At 47.0% G+C, this 12221-nt stretch overlaps 1 protein-coding gene across 2 annotated transcripts; it reads right to left on the reverse strand.

The window, feature by feature from the left end:
• Nucleotides 1–593: 593 nt before the first annotated feature.
• Nucleotides 594–12053, reverse strand: MORN4 (MORN repeat containing 4). Of its 2 annotated transcripts, XM_084903361.1 has the most exons (6): nucleotides 5877–6520; nucleotides 5551–5689; nucleotides 4745–4837; nucleotides 2920–3034; nucleotides 2165–2274; nucleotides 594–1704 (listed from the first exon to the last, which is right to left on the reverse strand). In XM_084903361.1, the coding sequence occupies exons 3-6, from the start codon at nucleotides 4809–4811 to the stop codon at nucleotides 1556–1558; spliced, it is 441 nt and encodes a 146-aa protein (XP_084759487.1). In that variant the 5' UTR covers nucleotides 4812–4837; nucleotides 5551–5689; nucleotides 5877–6520; the 3' UTR covers nucleotides 594–1555. The 2 variants fall into 2 exon arrangements, with proteins under 2 accessions (XP_084759487.1, XP_084759486.1); XM_084903360.1 differs by lacking the exons at nucleotides 5551–5689; nucleotides 5877–6520 and adding an exon at nucleotides 11900–12053.
• Nucleotides 12054–12221: the final 168 nt, after the last annotated feature.

Here is a 12221-nt window from a genome sequence, read left to right on the forward strand (position 1 = left end):
TTTGGGATGACATTAGTTAAACATGTCTGATATTTTTTTTTAAATGCTTCTTTTATGCAGAGGTTTTTTTTTTAAAAAATGTATTTTTATTGATTTCAGAGAGGGAGAGAGATAGAAACATCAATGATGAGAATCATTGATCAGCTGCCTCTTGCATACCCCCACTCTGGGGAGTGAGCCCACAACCCAAGTATGTGCCCTTGACTGGAATAAAACCCAGGACCCTTCAGTCCGCAGGCCAACGCTCTATCCACTGAGCCAAACCAGCTAGGGTTGTGCAGAGATTTTGATAATCAGATGATATATGTAGTAAAGTGTGCAATGTCGGTTCCAAGCCCCCATCTGTGACTAATATTTATTTTTTAATATTTTTATTGACTTTTAGAGAGAAAGGAAGGGAGAGAGAGAGAAAAAATCCTGGCATGTGCCCTGACTGGGAGTTGAACCAGTGACCTCTCTCAGTGCATGCATGGGACGACACTCAACCAACTAACTGAGCCACACTGGCCAGAGCTGTGATTAATTTTTAGAAACAACAAATGGGTTAATATTCATGAGGACACATGACAAGAAAGTCAAGAAAACTAAGTATAGGCAGTTCTGGTAGTTTTATTCATCATAAACACCTGTTTCTACAGTACCATTCAAAGAATAAATAGAGGCACGCGGCTATAATTTCCACCTTAATCTGCTATTGAGGAGACATTCAGTGTGAGGATAAAGGGGTGGAGTGGGTGGGGTGGGGTGTGTTCGGGTCACGGGGTAACTGGAGGCCTCTGTGAAGAACTGTGCAGAGATCCTATCAGTCCAGACCTGATCCCCAGGCCTGATGGCCAAGGCTTGTGGTGGCAGAGTTACAGTGAACCAAATGCAAGGAGCCAAATGCTCGGTTAGTTCACCAGGGTTCCAGGATGGCTCCAATTCTACCTAAACTACTGGTCCACTGGGAAGGAGCTATGTCGGCCCTTCGGATTCAGTTCACTCCATGGTAGGACCTGATATGGCCCAGAGAGGTCTGCCCTCTGTCCTGGAGTAAGTAATAAATACAAGTTATAAGATGACTGTTTGCATCAGTCTCTTTCCTGACTATCCCATGTCTAATGAAGGAGAGAGGCACAAATGGGGAGTATCTGCTAGAATTCAGGTGAGCAGGACAGCTTGTCAAGTCAGGGGAAGGGAAACAGCACTGTTACCTAATCCTTCACAGGGAGTATATGTGGCTCATCCACCCCAAATACAGGCAGAATGAAGCGACTCTGCCTCACTTAGCAGAACAGGAAGTGCAAGGCAGCGGCAGGTCCGCACTGGGTAATCCAGGGTGCTAGGGACAGAGAGTACCAACAGTGAGACACGGAAAGGACAGCGCTGGTAACCACTGCTGCAGGGCCTGGGCCACAGTCCTCAGAACTTCTCTGTGGCCGCAGCCCTGACTGGCAGGTGACGTGGACAGCACAAGGCCATGTCATCTCCTCTCACGTCTGGTTCATTCGTTCCCGAGTGGACAGCGGGGCATCTGCTTCACCCAACACGTGTGAGCGGGTGAGGAGCGCGCCCATCACACGGCGAGGTTCCTGGCGGACTTGGAGGCGCTCTGGGCCCGCTGTACGACCGCCGAGCACTTCTCACGCCGCAGCAGCTTGTTGTTCTCAAACAGACCTTCGTTGCGGGGTATTCCGTGGGACCCATCGGGGAAAGTCAGCAGGCCTTTGAAGGAGACAGGAAATAAGGGATAATGGCATCAATGATTCAGGGAACAGCGTGACAGATAAGGCTGAGGAAAAGAAACCCTCACAGCCTTCTCGGGAGTACTCTGGCGGGAAGTCTGGCGAATAGGCAGGCATTCGGGCGCTATCCCTATGGATTGCTGGGCATCCATAGAAGGATTAGAGCACATGTGTCAAACACAAGGCCCGCGGGCCAAATCCAGCCCACCAGGCCTTGCAATGTGGCCCGCACAGCGCTGTCATCACTGCACTCCGCTGTCAGTTTATGACATTGTCAGTTTATGACTGTTCAGTAAACCATTCGGCCCGCGATTTAGGCTGGATTTTAGATTTTGGCCCCTTCTCTGATTGAGTTCGACACCCCTAGATTAGAGCTAACGGTATACGTCCCCCCATAGGGTGCTCACCTCAGTCTCCCATCCTGCTGGGCTGCAACTTACCAAAGCCATCTACTCTGCCATTTTTGAATTCCCCCTCAAAGGTCATGTTGTCGTGTCGAATGAAGACTCCGACGCCATTAAACTTGCCCTGGGCAAACTCCCCCTCATACCTGCGGGAACACAAGATGTTAGCCTTTAGCGGGGCAGTGAGCTGTCCGAGCTAACGCTTACAAGCAGCTTCCGATATGTGTTATTTATGAACGCCAAGGAGCAAAACTGATCTCCCTTATCTCAGAGCTCTGCCAGCCCAGTCTCGTTCAGCAGAGAAAGGTCAGAGAATATGTATGGGAGGCCCCCTAATCTCAAGGAAATAGCAGAGCAGTGGGGGGAGGGAGGTCACTCACCTCCTGCCATTTCAAAATTTAGATCTATTAAAAAAAAAAAACTCATGCCACTCCTTGCCTATTTTCAGAGGGCCTAGGACAAGCTCTTGTTTGACCAGATATTTATTTATTTATTTATTTATTTAAAATATATTTTATTGATTTTTTACAGAGAGGGAGGGAGAGGGATAGAGAATTAGAAACATCGATGAGAAACATCTATCAGCTGCCTCCTGTACACTCCCCACTGGAGGATGTGCCTGCAACCAAGGTACATGCCCTTGACTGGAATCAAACCTGGGACTCTTCCAGCAGGCTGATGCTCTGTCCACTGAGCCAAACCGGTTAGGGCTGACCAGATATTTATTACTATCATTTTTAGATCAGATTCTCCCTAGTTTAAGGCTGAGGAAAGAAGGAACCAGTACCCACCTGGAGCCATCCGAGAAGGTCAGTACCCCAAAGCCACAGAAGAGCCCATTCTCAAAATGGCCCAGGTAGGTGCCACCGTCTGCAAACATCAGTTGACCAAAACCATGTCTGCGGCCTGAGCAAAGAGAAGGACAGATGTCAGGTTGGGATGTCAAGGGCGGCTTCCGGGTCCCCTCTCACTGTCTGACATTCCTTTCCTTCCACACCCGACCCCCAAAGGGAAGAAGAGAAGCAGTGACATTATCAGGGAAGAGGGCAAATACCCATAGTCATAACCTGGCTCCTGCAATCTTCCCATCTTAAGTCACAGCCACCAGATTTGGAGCAGGTCTCTCTAAGCATGAAAGATGAGAGAGCACTTAACAATAGTGCCTGATTGTGTACCGGCACTCTCCTAAGCACTTTGTAATATATCATCTTATTTGAGCCTCACGAGAGCCTTATAAGGTAGGTAAGAGTACTATTACATTTTCATTTAGCGGATGTGGAAACCAAGGCAAAAGAAAGCTAAATAACTTGCTCAAGATCCTGGAGCAGTGGTCAGCAAACCACGGCTCACGAGCCACCTTCGGCTCTTTGGCCCCTTGAGTGTTCTAATACCACTTCTTCAAAATAGACTTGCCCGGGCTGAAAACCAACTTCTGCGCATGGGCCACGAAGTTTCAATCGCACTGTATGTGTGCGCCTGCACGTGGTATTTTGTGGAAGAGCCACACTCGAGGGGCCAAAGAGCTGCATGTGGCTTATGAGCTGCGGTTTGCCGACCACTGACCTAGAGCAAATTAAGTCATGGAGCCAGAATGCAAACACAGCAGGCACACCTGACCTGACACCCTCAACACTTAACTACATTGCCACTCTGAGAAAAATAAAAGTATAGCACTTAGCACTGTGAAGCTATTGCAAACCCATCAGCCAGACTGGCAACTCTGGCTTGAGCTCTGCTACATCAGTAAGGCTGAGCTCACCCACTGCCCGGGCCAGAAAACAGAGCAAGAGGCAGGTCCTTGGACGGACACACCCCGTAGAGCCTCGGGAAGTCTCTCAAGGTCGTATTAAAGGGGACAGCGGTGTTTAGGAGGCAGGAGAAAGGCTGGTGATGTAGAGACAAGGTCACATCCCTCCTGCACGATTTCTCCGCCCAAGGCTCAGGGATCCATCCGCGGCAGGATCCACCGTGAAAAGAATGAGGCACATTGTCCAGAAACAGTGTGAACTGTTCTTCATGGACACAACTGCCTCCTTGGGGCAGCTCCTGGCTTGCTAGGCTTGCTGGGACTGGATCCAGGGGACCTTTAAGTGGCCACATTATTTCCAAATAAGCATCATTGAACTAATTCCTGTATAGTCTCAGGCTCCCAAGAATTTTACCATTCCTAAGAATAGATACTTGCAGTTGTAATAAACTGTCACAGGAAATTCAAGGCAATGAATCCCACTGGCTCTTGAGTGCCTGCCCTAATTTCCTTAAATTCTTAAGATTCATTGGCATCAAGTCATTGCAACAACTTCTGTATGTTCTGATGTATGGGCACTCAAAATAATTCCTTTACTAAGTACATTAGCACTTAGAAAAACAATTCCCAAATAATATCACTAAAAGATAAAAGGGTTAAAACACAGTTTAGAAGTAGAAAGACTTAACTTGCTTCTGGAGGTTGAATTAACAATGGTATTTTTAAATTTCTTATTTTATAATCCTAAAGTTGAATAAAGGAAAAGCACTATCACATTAAATCTGGGAGTAAGACCTGAAGATGAAAAAGTCCTGAAGTATTATCCTTCGGCCAAATATTCATCACTGACACCCCAGGGGTCCTCTCACCCTCCTTCCACTCGCCACGATATTCCTCCCCACTGGAGTAGGTGAAGGAACCTTTTGTCAGGGTCATGGTGACAGCTTACAGAAGGATGAAAACTGCAGGACACAAGCAGAGGAGAACCAGTGTCACAGGATGGCTGGAGGAAAGGCCTGCAAAGCAACTTTGTAGATACATTCTAAAGGCTACCAGCTCAGTCAGTGCACACTACCCCCTCTCCCACCATCGCCATCACCGCCTCTGCCCAAGCACTCCTAATCCTCCTACTTGTCTTTAAAGTTTCAGCCAGTTCCAACTTTCTATGACCTGGGATAGAAATTTAGGATTAATCTACAGAGATTTTATTGAAACCTGCTATATACTTAGTCAATGTGTAAAATACAGTCTCTTTCCTCAATATGGGTTTATAATCTAGTTTATAAACATTGAATAATATGAGAAATAATATAATTAGCTGACAAACTGCATGGCAGAGATTAACAAAGACAAGAGGTGGGCAGAATTTTACACAAGCAGTGAAGAGGGCAAAGGGCAAACTCCAGACTGAGAAGACACGGGGAAGGAAAGCAGAGAGAGTAACGTGAGCACGGGATGTTCAGGAGGAAAAGAAGAAGCTGGGTCTTCTAGAGCTGAAGGTATGTTTAGGGAGTAACAGGAAATAAATAAATTTGTCAGCCCAAACCTTAAATTTGAAAAGAACCTCTTAGATTTAATCTGAACTCCCTCACGTTATAGCTGGAGAAACAGGAGCCCAGAGAGTTAAAAGCTAGTTGGTGACCAAGCTGGAACTAGTGCGCAGGCTCCCACTTACCCCGTGCTATGCCTTTAGGGTCAGGCGAGTGTGAGGAGGCCTTTCCGGTGAGGCAGAAGGGTTTCTAGCCGATAAGGTGGGCAAAGAGAGCGCTTCAGGGCGGGGGGGAGGGCTGAACAGGGATGTAACATGATGAAAGCTAAGTTTAAGGAAAATGAAATTGGCATCAGGAAGCAGAATGGACTCGGGCAGCAAAAACCTACAGCCAGAGAAGCTGGCAAGGCAGGAGATGTGATAATTCAGTAGATTGTGAAAATGAACACAAATGATTCCCCCTCCACTCAGATCCTCCCACGAAGAGACAGTTTGTTCATCCCTCCACCCACCGGACATGGGTGGGTTACGTAACAAATGGAACGTCAGCAGAGGTGACGTAGCACAGGCTGAAGAGCACTCTTGCCCTCTTGCTGCACGTGAACTGTTCTGTCCCCAGGTGAAAACGTCCAGGCTAGTCTGCTGGCTGACAAGAGGCCACCTGGAGCGGCTGTCCCAGCTGAGCACAGCAGCCTTGGTGAGCTCAGGCAAGACCAGAAGAGCAGCCCTTCTGAGCACAGCCCCAAATCCTTAGCCCACAGAATCACAGACTAAAGACAGGGTTGTTTGAAGCCACTTGTTTTGGGGTGATGCGTTACTCAGCAACAGCTAACTGATACACCCAGATATGAGATCATAAGGCCTGAGCAAGGGAGCTATCAGGGTAATGGGAGCAGAAGGGATAACTATGACAGATATATCATAGGAAAGAAAAACCATTACCGTCACCCAATAACATTTGAGGACTGGCTCGTTATGGCTTCATAATAATGTTTTTATTCAAGGATATACTATAAAAGAGATCTAAGATACCCAAACTATCATTAAGTATAAATAGAGAGAAATAAAATCACGTAACGTATTTAAACAATGCATTCCCTTTTTCCTTTTTAAATCCCTTAGGTCTTTTTTACTCACCCCGCCTCCAGAATGAAATAATACAATAATACTATGCATAGTCCTAGGCCCACACCCAGATCAACTGGAATCAGATTCTGTACAGGTAGAACCTGGGAACCTGCAGTGTTAGCGAGCACATCATTAGGTTCTTACACACCTGAAAGGTTGTGGATTGCTACTCCGATAAATGGGAATACTGTGTGTGAAGAGCTCCCTGCGGTGGAAGTCACCATCGGAAGGTCCCCTGTTATTAATAATTAACCTGGAGTCTGACCCTCAGGCACCTGACTGATTCCAACAGGACAAGTGCGCCTCTTATTCAGAGCACTAAGGTCAGACCTGGTCAGACAACTTTTTTTTTTAAATCTCCGTGGGCCTGGTGCCAACTGCCAGCTTCCTTTCCCTTCGAGTCCCAGAGAAGCCCAAATCACACACAACGTTAAGAGTTGTAATGACATCTCCATTATGGAAAGTCAAGGGGTTACAAAGAGTAGGTCCCATAGTACAAGAAAGTCTGGCATCTTTTATCTTTAAAGTGGTGCTTTAAATGTTCAACTAAAACAAGGCATGCATCGTCTTCTCCAAATGGTGGTGGGTGGACAGCGCTGCGTTATTTATACTCCACGTCCGGCTCTAAACCTCAGTCTCCTCCTCTAGAAAGTGGGGATTATTACCTACTTCGCAGCGTTAGCATGCGGATTAAATGAAATAACATTCATGAATGTACCTAGAACACTGTCTATTCCTGCCCTTTAAATGTTGTTGTTCTCCTTCAAAGAGACACCTATACTCACACATTTACTATAATGGAAATTTCTCTAAAGTCTCAGTATAAAAATGCCACCAACATAATTTAAATAGCATTTTGTGGGGGAAAGTCAGCAATTTTGACTAATGAGATAAATACTAAATAGAGGAAATGCAAACAACAGTTGCCACCCATCTGTTCTTTATCAACACCCTATAAGATATTTTAATTTTGGCCTATCCTATCTAATAAAAGAGTAATATGCAAATTAGCCATCACTCCAACACACAAGATGGCCGCCTTCATGTGGACACAAGATGGCCACCACAAGATGGCTAGCAAGGGAGGGCAGTTGGGGGAGACCAGGCCTGCAAAGGAGGGCAGTTGGGGGTGACTAGGCCTGCAGGGGAGGGCAGTTAGAGGTGACCGAGCCAGCAGGAAAGGGCAGTTGGGGAGGACCAAGTCTTCAGGGGAGGGTAGCTTGAGGGGGAGACTAGGACTGAAGGGAAAGACAGTTAGGGGGTACCAGGCCAGCAGGGGAGGACAGTTAGGGGCAATCGGACTGGCAGGGGAGCAGTTAGGCGTTGATCAAGCTGGCAGGAGAGTGGTTAGGGGGTGATCAGGCTAGCAGGCAGAAGCAGTTAGGGCACACAGGAAGGCAGGCAGGCAGGTGAGAGGTTGGGATCCAGCCGTCCTGGATTGTGAGTGGGATGTCCGACTGCAGTCGAACATCCCTGGAGGGGTCCCAGATTGGAAAGGGTATAGGCTGAGCTGAGGGACACCCTCTCCCCGCCCCACCCCCATGCATGAATTTTGTGCACCAGGCCTCTAGTGTCATAATAATTTTTGATACAGATGCCACATGCCCAAAAATGGTCTGATGTGAAATCAGCCTGGCCTGAACAGAGTAAAGCCCAGCTACATCTTCTAGGCCTACCTCTGCCTCAGAGCTCCCGTTTCATCCCAGCTATGAGGATAGCTGAGTTCTGAGACCTGCTGTGGTCTCACCCAGACATGGAGGAACATTCATTTCTACCCCTCTAATGAAGGCCTGCTTTGTGGAGGCACTTCTAGAATGTTTGGGAGTCAATCTCATAGGTCCACCAATCAGGGACTTTCTCACTTCTTAGTTACTCAGAAAGGCCATGTCCAGGGTCTTTCACATAATTGAAGGTAGCCTGAGAAAAAGGATCATTTTCTTCTTAAAGCCCCTCAAAACCTGTGGGACTGTTTCCTCAGAGAGGTGATGCTTTCTCTGTCCCATCAATGTTCCACAAGGTCAGCATCCAGTTTCAGGTGCACCATTCTCTTATCGTCAGCCCAGCATCAGAGTGAGCCTGGTGTGGAGGTCAACGCGACTCCATTGCAAATACAACATTAATGAGAGGAAGAGAAACAGTGTTCCATCAGAACTGCGGGCAGTGAGTTAGCAAGAGGCTATCTTCAGCTGCTTCCCAGAACAAGTTAAGCCAGAAGGATGGTAGTGGTTATTCTTTCCTATGATCTATGTATCCGTCAAATTTCCATTCCTAAAAGCCAGCTTATGGCACAAATCTGAACTATCTCATTCCTCAAAACAAGCCAGAATCTTCTGAAAGGCTGTATCTTCTACTAAGTCTTAAGACTAAACAACCATTCCAAAATATAAACACAAAGTCATTCTTTATACAGAAGATAAGGGCATTTCCTTTAAATGTCAGGCAGCAGTTAACTTGTCTTCACTCAAAACTTTGGAAGGAGTTATTGCAGTGCAATTTGAGGAATCAGATTGACCACATAGGGACTCAGGGGGAGCAGCCTCTTGTTTACTTCTTCTTAAGGCCACATGAAACTCCCAGATCGTGGCATCCCACCTTGTCTCAGAGGGACCATCCCACCTTGTCTCAGAGGGACCAGTAAAAGATCTCTGAAAGAAAGGGAACATCATCTCTCAACTTAACCCTGCCACCATCCTCTCCCATTGTTTTCAAAAGTGCATACTATACGACAAATTTCCATTTCTTTTTGATCTAGGAACATAGAGCAAACTCCCTTCAATATTTATGTTTCAAAATAAAATCCATAGCCTAAAACACAATCAGAAGTGCTAATTAAAGGGAAACACATATTAACTCCATGGGACTAAGGCCATGGTTCAACACATTTGACTAGAAATTTCTACCTATGTCCAAACAATTGATATCATCACTGCCTGGGTCAGTGTCAGGATTTTCATTTACCATTTCTGTAATTAGACATGCTAAGTAATACTCAGCTGCATAGCCAATGATCCAAAAAAAAAAAAAAATTTCACCAGTTAAGATGGTCATTGAGCCAAATCTAGTTTAATAAAGTATAATTTATGCTAATTAAGGCTGAAAACCCAATCTATATATATAAAAGCCTAAGGGACTGAATGACTGAATGACCGGTTGCTATGACACACACTGACACAGGAGCTGCCCCCTGGTGGTAAATGCGCTCCCACAAACAACCTCCCACGGCCAGCCAACCTCCTACGATCTCTCCTCCAGGCCAGCCATCCCCCCTCCAATGACCCTGATCAGGTGGCCAGCTGGCCAACCTCCCGCAGTCCCCTCTCCTGGACAGCTGGCCAACCTTCCATGGTCCCTCCCCCTGGCCAGCCAACTTCCCTTGGTCCCTCCCCCAGTCTGCCAACCTCCCGATCAGCCCCAATTGCTGGTCAGGCCAAGGGACCCCACCTATGCACGAATTTGGGCACCAGGCCTCTAGTACTTTAATAAGGATGTAAATCGGTATTTGTATCAGTTATTAAAGAGATTAGATGGCCTGTGAGTTTAGGCTTCAGCTATCCACAAAGTCAAGATGATTCAAGTTTCCTCTAAGCAGATACTCATCCTTTGTTCTTTTGTTGGAAGGTTTGCAAAGAATCAATCCAAACATCTAAAAGGAAAATGACTCTTTGTCCCAGCAAACTAATATATTATTAGTCTGCACAAGAGTCTGTATCCCTGCTATCTTTCCTTTCCCCCTACTCAGACATTTCCAAATAGAAGCTGAAGATAGGAATAACTTTTGTTTCCATTACGTTTGTCTTTTTTTTAGAAATCAAAATTGTTAAAAAATTGTTATTTTTAAAAATTGTTTAAAAAATATTGATGTATTCATAATAACCTGTGTCCAAATTCAGAGAACTTCTTAAATAAAAACACTAAGATAAAGAGGAATCAATTTTCAGTTTAAGAATATTGTTTGGAGCCCTGGCTGGGTAGCTCAGTTGGTTAGGACATCGTCCCCATTCACCAAGGTTGCAGGTTCCATCCCCAGTCAGGGTACATACAATAATCTATCAATGAATGCATAAAGAAATGGAACAACAAACTAATTTCTCTCTCTCTCTCTCTCTCTCTCTCTCTCCCTCCCTCCCTCCCTCCCTCCCTCCCTCCCTCCCTCCCTCCCTCCCTCCCTCCCTCCCTCCCTCTCTCTCTCTCCCTCCCTCCCTCCCTCCCTCCCTCCCTCCCTCCCTCCCTCCCTCCCTCCTCTCTCTCTCTCTCTCTCTCTCTCTCTCTCTCTCTCTCTCTCTCCCTCTCTCTCTCTCTCTCTCTCTCTCAATTTTTTTACAAAACTAATATATTTGTAGGCAGCAACCTTAACTACCTACATATATCTTTAATATTGTCTCTCTCTCAAGCTACCCTCCTAAAGTATGATATTTTGTTCAAGTTTCTTCAGTTATGAAGACAGCAGTTCTTAGGCTTTTAGAATTCTAAAGAGAGGAAAATGAAGGATTGGATCAACAAAGAATAGAATAAACCTAGGACAAAATACAAAAGTTCTTTTTAAGGTGTTTTAAGTGAGCATGGAATAATTTTTTATTGCACTAGTAAGTCATTTCTTTTCCTGTAAGTCTCCCTTCCACTTGAAAAGTAAACTAATGTATGGCTACTAGGTAAAGGTTTTATTTAGGAAGATTTTGAAATGGTTAGATTGAAGAACCTGGGAAGAAAATCCTAATACCAGAAAGAAGGTAAAAAAATAAATAATAATAATAATAATAATAATAATAATAATAATAAAAGACGACTTTGGGCAACAAGGACTGCCAGGATATTATTCTATTTTATGATTAAGGAAATGACTGGTCCGAATTCTAATATAGCCAAGTTACTCTTGCTGATACCTAAGCAGTTTGGACATGCTAGTTGAAGTTACTAAGTAGTTTGGACATGCTAGCTGCAGGGATGCTACCCTAAACTGACAGGCATCCCATTTCTCCAAACCTTCAAGTGTGGGACGCCTCTCCCCCAGAGTGAGAGAGGCAGGCCCAAAGCAAACAAAGCCCTCGGCGGGAAAAGACAGCATTTCCACGCGGACCTCTCCTTTCCTCCCATCGCCCATCCTCGCTTTGCAGAACTGCTCCTGCCCTCCACCTGGGTCTGCTCTCCGCTCGGGCCAGACTTTCTGCTCCCACAGGTCTGCCGTCCCCACCCACCCCGCTCGCTAACCCGGTGCCAGGGGCTCTCCCAGGCCTCGGGCCCAGCGGTGGGAACGGGAGGCCGAGCTTGGGACCCCGGGGCAGCCGCCCTTCGGGCAGCACGTCGGGCACGGAGCCAGGCTCCCAGCCCCTGTCATCTCGGGCTGGGCTCCTCAGTCCCTTCCTCGCCGCCACACTCTCCTGGCCCCCTCCCACCCGCGCTGCCAGCCAACCTGGGCTCCGCCTTTCGGGATGACCGTCACGCCCCGGCGCGGGGTCCGAGCGGCCGGCCTTCCGCTCCGCCGGGCTCACCCCTGCCACCTGCCTCTCCGCCGCCCTCGCCAGCGCCTGCCCCTCTGGACGCCCGCCATCCCCGGCAGCAGCACTGGCCAGAATTCCCGCTGCCCATTGGCTGTCACCTAGGCAACCGGGAGCAACGCCGCTTCCTATTGGCTCAGTCCGGGCTCGGCGCCATCTTTGTGCGGGGCTTAGTGTCAACTATCCGAACGGGGCTGACCCCGGGTTCCACCGCGGCAACCCCGACTGAAAGAGAAC

The sequence above is a fragment of the Pipistrellus hanaki genome (genome assembly GCF_964339955.1).
Source record: "Pipistrellus hanaki genome assembly, chromosome: 14".
NCBI classification, from domain to species: Eukaryota; Metazoa; Chordata; class Mammalia; order Chiroptera; family Vespertilionidae; genus Pipistrellus; species Pipistrellus hanaki.